Genomic DNA, 8,183 nt, shown 5'->3' on the forward strand with positions numbered 1-8,183 from the left:
AGATCCGCCTGCCTCTGCCTCCCGAGTGCTGGGATTAAAGGCGTGCGCCACCACCGCCCGGCCAGAGGACCTGTTTCTTTCCTGACTCCCCAACACCTGCGCTCCCAAGAGTCAGGCCACCTGGATTCTGAAAGGGCCCCACGTGAACTCCCAAGGTCCAGTTCAGGCTCTGGTGGGTCCTAGCTGTCTGGGTGACCTCAGGCGCTCAATGCGCTGAGGGGTCCCAGGTTTGATAGTGTGTAGCTTTTCCCCTTCTTGAAAGAGCGGACAGGCGGACTGAGCTGGGCTAGGTGGGACCGGCAAGTTGAGAGCCTGGGTGTGAAATGCAAATGTAGCCTCGTATGTAAATCAGTGAGTTCCTTTTCCGACAACGTCCAGCCACACCCACATGTCCAAACAAGTGCCCAATGACACCAGAGTTTCCTCAGACAGTAGTGGGCTGGGCACCTGGAGAGGCACTGACCTTCAGGGAGCAGGTCTACTTTTTGAGTTCAGGCTGATTCCCTGCTGACTGAAGTTCACATGGTCCCATCCTGGCAGTCTCCCAGAGCCTGAGAGAAATGCTTTTAGTCTGGGGTGGAGCTAACTGGCACCTTCGCTAATGGGAACGTTATAGATTCAGGCAGGGTAGTTAAAGGCTAGGTCTACAGGCTCCCACCACCCCCGGAAATATCCTGGAGCAGTAGGGACCTAAACCTAGGACTCTGTGTCAAAGATGCCGGACTGGGTGACACCAGCACCATGGCGGCCGGGCTGGCAAGCAGCTGGGCTACTAAGGCCCTGGGGAGCCCCAGATGTCTTCTCTTTCAGCTCACTGCTTCCTAAAGGGTTAGTAGAAAGACCGAGGGTGGGGCTGGGGGCTGAGGAGGAGCAAGGGGCTCTCCTGGGGTTTACTGTGGTGCAACCAGGGATGCCATCTGCTCCCCCTACCCCCACTCTCCCACCCCTGCTTTAGAGGCAAACTGGGCCAGAGGAGGGCCTCCCAAGTGCCAGCCAGCCCCACCTTTGTTCCGTGCTTCTAGAGGTAGCGCCTTACCAAGCTGATTGAGGAAGAGATGGCTTCAGGGCTCCTGTGGAGAGGAACCTCAGCAGAAATATGGGAGTGTGTATGAGCAGGTGGATCAGGATCCATGGCAGATGGGAAGAAGGGGGACCCGAGCTCCCTCTGCCTGTTAGAAGGAACCCAAGACATTGCTTCCCAGTATCTATCACTCCTGGGTCTAAGCCTGCAGTTTTCAGAACCCCAGGGGAGAAGGCTGTTTGTGACAGACCCCTCCCAGCAGGGCTCCTGCCCTCCACCATCCCCACTTCAAGGGCAACTGACTCCAACCCCCAGACCGTCTGCCTGTTGTCAGTCTGCAGCTGTCCAGATCCCTCTTTTGTTGAGTAATAGGAGGTGCCGCCCTCTGTCTCAGCGCCTTTCCTCAGCCACCCTCCTGAAGGGGACATCCAGCTCTACTTCTTGCCCTCCATTTTTGGAACACCTGGGCCTTTTGTCTTTTCTTTTTTATGGTGTTTGGAACAGAACCCAGAACCTTGTACATGCTAGGCAAGCCCTCTACAGATCTTTAGACTGGGTGTCTCTCTCTCTCTCTCTCTCTCTTTCTCTCTCCCTTTCTCTCCCAGTGTGCATCGGTGCTTTGCCTACATGTATGTCTCTATGAGGGTGTTGGATACCCTGGAACTAGAAGTGCACACAGTTGTGAGCTGCCATGTGGGTGCTAGGGATTGAACCCCAGGTCCTCTGGAAGAGTAGCCAGTGCTCTTAACAGCTGAACCATCCATCCATTTCTCCAGTCCTTGTTTTTTGTTTTTCTTTTTTTTTTTTTTTTTTTTTGTTTTTCATTTTTTTCAAGACAGGGTTTCTCTGTGTAACAGCCCTAGATGTCCTGGAACTAGCGAGTTCCAGGACAGGCTCCAAAGCCACAGAGAAACCCTGTCTCGAAAAACCAAAAAATAAATAAATAAATAAAAATAAATAAATAAAGCCATGTGCCACCACTGCCAGCCCAAACAACCGATTTTAATTTAATATCACTACTAATGAAAATAGGTACTATAAATCTTTGACAAAATCAAAAGCATCCTGTTCTTCAAGTATACTACAGATGATCTACTCAATGAAGTATTATGACAATTTAAAAAAAAAAATAGTCATCACCAGCAAGATGGCAGGAAAAGGTACTTGTCACCAAACCTGATGCCCTGATATCAATCTCCAGGGCCCACATTTATTCTCTAATTTCCACACTTGCACCGTGGCATACAAACACCACAAAAGACATAAGATATAAAAGAATAAAGCAAATTGCTATATAGATTTAAACTTTAAAAACATCTACACTAAGGTTTAGAGGGTCCTTGAAAACTATTATACCTTTATTTTCTTCTTTACACCTAATTGTCTAAGTGAGAACATTCATGTTGTTACTTTTACCATCAGCAAAAACAATGAGTTTCCTTTAAATGTAAACATGGAGAGTGTCTATTTCCCACTGTTTCACACCCAGGATAAAAAGAAACTAAAATGCCTTTTTCACTATTTTCCTAGCTTTGCTGAAATGTTCAAGTTGCTCCCACTGTACAGAACAGGACAGAGTTGTTTGTTTTCTTACTTAGAACACTCAGTGATCAAATATTCAGCAAAACAGCTGAAGTCTAACAGCCTAAATTTGATCCCTGGAATCCACAGTGGGAAGAAAGAGCTGACTTCTCCAAGTTGTCTCTATCTCCATACATGTGCCATGGCATGTATGTGCCTGTCCACAGTCACAGCATACACACACAAGTCACATACATCTGGATATTCATTACTTCTTTTTAAATTTATTTTGTATATGCATTGATGTTGTGCCTGTGTATGAGGGTGAGGACGCAAGATCCCCTGGAACTGGAGTTACAGACAGTTGTGAGCTGCCATATAGGTGCCGGGAACTGAATCCAGGTCCTCAAAGAAAAGCTAGTACTCTTAACTGCTGGATCATTTCTCCAGCTCCCTCCCTACTTCTTAGAAGCATTTCATAAATTTTGTGTTTCTGTGTGTATGCTCATGTGCTGAATGTCAAGCCACACAGTGCGCAACAGCCACACAGTGGGCAAGTACTCTACTACTGAACTATATACTCCAGCCCTACAATAATTATGAGAAGCCAGGAAGAGTTGAAAAGAATCACATGGTATACGGTAGAGACCACTAAGCTGCAACAGTAAGATTCAAATAGTTCACTCACCTGAATGAAGGGACACCTCCGCAAAGCAGCATCTTAAAAACCCATCTCTAAATCTACACAAACAGGTCTAAAAACTGATCGCTCAAAAAATAAAACCTTGTGCCAAGCACTCAGTGGTTAATTTATTAGAATAAAGTTGTTTTTTTTTTTTAGCATACTTACGAATAAACATCATTGTCCACAATAATCCCTTCTGTCAGATGAGGCCATGTTGTTGCTAAATGGAGTTCACTAAAATTAAAAATAAAAAAATAAAAACATAAAATACAACCAAAAGGTTTAATTCTGTATGTATGTCCTTTGACTCAGTAATTCTATTTCTAGAAATGTGTCCTAACCAACTAAAAATGTATATAAAGTAGTATATATAATGGTTGTTAGGGGAGAGAGACATTTTCTTCAGTGGTGTAATCACTGGTGAGTTTCCCATACTCTTGTAAATAATCCTTCACTCAAATCCTTCACACCTATGCTCCTATAAAGACCTTATTGAATCACCAAAAGAAAAAGACGAGAAAAAAGTAATGAAAGTGGAAGGGGGACTAATTAGGGAGAAGAGAGGATCATCAGGAGTGGGAGGAGACATTGTATAAATCTGTGCAATCCATTATGTATAATTAATACATGCTAATAAAAATTAAGAGAACATTTAAAAAGTGGTGTTATGTATAATAAACTGAAAACAACTAGTTTAAGAAAGGAAAGCATATCTATATGAAGCTGTCTTATGGATATAAAATGTTACATTACATAGTAAACAAAACATTTAAATAAGAGCCAGGCATGGTAGTGGTGAACGCTTATAATCCCAACACTCAGGAGGCAGAAGCAGAAAGATCTCTGTGAGTTCCAGAACAGCTAGGGCCATTACATAGTGAAACCCTGTCTTGAAAAACCAAAACCTAACAAGTAAAATGTTCATCTGTTGATGAATGGATAAACAAAAGTGGGATGCACAGTAAGCATAAAGCATTATCTATTTTTTAAAGTAACTGCTTCATGATGTAACACAGCTGAAACTCTATACTCCTTTTCCATCTCCACACCCAGGCCTACCTTCATAATCCAGCAGCCCCAAACCAGCTTATTAACTAAGTAGTCATGGCAGGGTAAGTGGCTTCTTTCCTTTCCTACTCCTCCCTCTGCCTGCTGCCATCTCAAAATCCACAGATCAAGCCACAAACTCTTGGCAAGGCCCTAGGACCTGCCTTGTTTGTGAGTCACTTTTGCCTGGTGAGTTGCTCCTTCCCTCTCCCATCCTCCCCACAGGCCTAGGCCCAGAATAGTGGTTCAGGAGTCATCTTTGCCCGGTCCAATTAAACTGTCTGTGCACCAGCTTTACCCACCTAGCTCTAGTCATGTAGCACTTACACTGGCCCAATCTAAAGCAGGCAAGATCCTTACATCAGACACACAAGCAAAGAAAGAAGTCCACATGCCCAAGTTACATCACAAAAATGAAAACAACATGAATGGCTTAAGAGAGCAGGTTTCCCATGAAACCCACCATTCCAACAAAAATATTTGATGAGAATTACATAGATAAACCCCAAGACACAGTATTTAAAGGAGCAATCATGAACTTTATCACAGAATTCTAGTAGTTTAAAAGGCATGAAAAAACACATACAATAGTACAAATTATAACAGTTTCTGAGGTATTAAAATGTCATATTCATACAGTGATGTTGGCTGCACAAATCTATACAAAACCACCAACTATACACTTTGAAGTGCTGAACTTCATGGTAGATAAATTTTCTCAATTTTGAAAAACATGTATAGAGATGACGAGCTGGCAAAGTTTTCAGAAAAAAAAGCGAAAGAGGAAATATTTTGGCATTCTGAGGAATGTACAATCTGTGACCTTCTTGTGGTTTTTCTTTTAATACAAACTTTTAAAAATGTAAAACTTTTTACGGGTGACACAAAAATAGACACTGGCCAGATATGGCCCACAGGTCACAGACTGCCAAACTCTTCATGCTGGGATAGAACCCAGGGCTCGTGCATGCTTGTCAAGCACTCTACCACTGCCACATCACAGCCCAGTCTGTCAAACCTTAGGAAGAGTGTTCATGTGGGAAGTTCTCATGTGAAGTTACAAACTAAAGAGAGCAAGTATAGTTATTTCCAGCCTTACTTCAACAGAAGTGTCATAAAATGAACATTGGTATAAACTTAAAAAGCAAAAGAATCCTGTAATTCAAGTGATAGGCTGAAATTCTCACCTGATAGGATCTTCACAGGCACCAAATGGCAACTTGCCAAACTCCAGGCCTCCAACTTCTCCTCCCACAAGGGCATCTATATCTAAACAAGGGGAAATATACTCCTTTATTTGGCAAAAAGTAGAAATAAACACTACACAGTGAATTCCAGGCTAGCTAGAACTATACAGACCTTGCCTTGGTGGTGGTGGGGATGTCGGGGGAAGAATAGTTAAGTTAAAACTTTCAGAAGACAATAGCTTTAAGGGACTTATAACAGTGCAGACAGCAAGTTATAAAGAAAATGCTAAGAGATTGTACAGACCCCAGTCTACTAGGGATGTTAGTATTTTTATCCACGTTTAAAAAATAAAATCTGGCAACAGAACATTATCAAGCACCTTACTAGCTAACAGAATTACAATTAAGAGTCTAGGCCTTGGGGTTCTTAGATCACCTTGGAATCTCTGAGTAATTAGAACTAAGTCCAAGGACTTACACATGCTAAGTATATACTCTGTCATTGGTATACACCCAAAGGTTCTACTCTTGAAAAGGTTTTAAACTGATCAGTAGAGTAGCTTTGGAATAAAAGGAAAAGATGACAAATGGGAACTTGTTAGTAGAAATGGATTATAAACCCATTCAGTCGTATTGTTATCTGGAAACAAAAAACTTAGTTCTTACTTCCCCTTTGTTGTTGATTAGATGTAGCTCTGTTTTACAGTTCTAAGTTACTCAATAGTACAGAAACAGTAGTAGTACACATAATTGCCAAAAGCTGATTGTGTATAATAATAATTATATCTAACCAGCAATTATTCTGAATCTCATAGCCAGAGTCAGCACAAAATAAACCAGAAAAATATTATTTTGGTTTTCTTGGGAGGTAGTATACTAGAAAAAAATAAAAAATAAAATTATTTTAAGGCAGAAGTTTATTAATCCACAGGTGTGGTGGCTCATACCTAAATCTCAACATTAGGATGCTGAAGTAGGAATTGCCATAAGTTCAATGCCAGCCTGGACTACAAAGTCAGTACCTGGCCAGCCTGAAATTCACAGCAAGATCCTGCCTCAACAAGGGGATGGTATGATAAAGCCTTCTAGTAATTTACAAGTCTTTATTTTGTTTCTTATTAAATGTGTCTAGAACATAAATAGCCTCATAGATCTAGCCCAAGGAGACTCTAAAATGGAGTGGGGCTGGGATGACAGCTCAGTAAGCAAAGTGATTGCTGTGTCTATTACATAAGGACATGAGTTTGATCCCCAAACATAGATGTAAAAGCTGGGTACCTGTAACTCCAACTGGAGGGTGAAGACAGACAGATCCTGAGGGCTTGCTGGCCAGCCAGTCTAGCCAAAACCATGAGTTCCAGGTTCAGTGAGAGACCATCTCAAAAGGAGACAAAATGAAAAAGGGCTGCCTTGGGAGCGAGTGCCCAGACTGGACTAGGGGTCCTGCACCCTCAGCAGTAGGACTGCAGAGTGGGTTCCCAAGAAAGACAAGCCCCTTTAGGGCCCAGACCCCAGAACATCACATGCAGGATGCCCTGCAACTGGAAAAAGGAATTTGGAGCTGATTTTGGTCACATATGCATGCCCACACATATAGACACAACGATGAAGAAATGGTTTTGTTTGTTTGTTGTTGTTTTTGGTTTTTCAAGACCAGTTTCTCTGTAGCTTTGGAGCCTGTCTTGGAACTAGACCAGGCTGGCCCAAACTCATAGAGATCCACCTGCCTCTGCCTCCTGAATACTGAGATTAAAGGCATGTGTCACCACTGCCCAGCTAAAGAAATGGTTTTTAAAAGGAGTACTATGAACAATTAATTATATCCAACAAATTAAGTGATGTGGGAGTGTCACATATCAATCTGTTGATTTCATTGGTTAAGCAATAAAGAAACTGCTTGGCCCTCATAGGTTAAAACATAGGTGGGAGGAGTAAACAGAACAGAATGCTGGGAGGAAGAGGAAGTGAGCTCAGACTCGACAGCTCAGCTCTCTGGAACAGAGACGCCATGCTCCACGCTCCACTCTCCCGGGTAGACATGATAGCTCTGCTCTCTGAGGCATACACGATGAAGCTCCGACCCAGGATGGACATAGGCTAGAATCTCCTTGGTAAGCCACCTCGTGGGCTACACAGATTACTAGAAATGGGCTAAATTAATGTGCGAGAATTAGCCTAGAAGAGGCTAGATAGAAATGGGCCAAGCAGTGTTTAAAAGAATACAGTTTGTGTGTTGTTATTTCGGAGCATAACCTAGCCATGTAGGCGGCCGGGGTGCTGGGGACACAGCCCCGCCGCTCTTATTACTACAATTAAGCAGGAAAAAAAAATCTTCAATTAGGTTCTATGTCTTTCTAGCTGAGTTTTTCTAGAACTTACGTGATGCCTTGTTCATATCTGAGTCCTTAGCCTACTGTAGGCTAATAACTAATGACTCCTGAATTAATAAATGATCAAGCAGGGAACTAATTCTGATGGCATTTTACTAAGTCCATATTAAGTATTCTACAGTCCTCTTCTATAAGACTATATACAAACTTATTTTTCTCCTTTTCCCAACACTCTGTGGCAGTGGTTCTCAACCTTCCTAATACTGTGACCCATGTGTTCCTCATATTGTGGTGACCCCCATTCAGAATATTATTTTTTTTGTTTTTTTAAATTTATTTATTAAAGATTTCTGTCTCTTCCCCGCCACCACCTCCCATTTCCCTCCCCCCCC

At 42.6% G+C, this 8,183-nt stretch overlaps 1 protein-coding gene across 1 annotated transcript in view; it reads right to left on the bottom strand.

Moving 5' to 3' along the window:
- Positions 1–8,183, bottom strand: part of Rab3gap1 (RAB3 GTPase activating protein catalytic subunit 1) — a 75,609-nt gene that overhangs the window by 27,810 nt on the left and 39,616 nt on the right. The window contains exons 9-10 of the mRNA XM_005348296.1: positions 5,462–5,543; positions 3,393–3,461 (exon numbers count right to left, since the gene is read on the bottom strand). Of these exons, the coding sequence (XP_005348353.1) occupies positions 3,393–3,461; positions 5,462–5,543 (151 nt within the window). The remainder of the gene's footprint in view (positions 1–3,392; positions 3,462–5,461; positions 5,544–8,183) is intronic.

Source organism: Microtus ochrogaster, chromosome 6 (assembly GCF_000317375.1).
Source record: "Microtus ochrogaster isolate Prairie Vole_2 chromosome 6, MicOch1.0, whole genome shotgun sequence".
Taxonomy (NCBI): Eukaryota; Metazoa; Chordata; class Mammalia; order Rodentia; family Cricetidae; genus Microtus; species Microtus ochrogaster.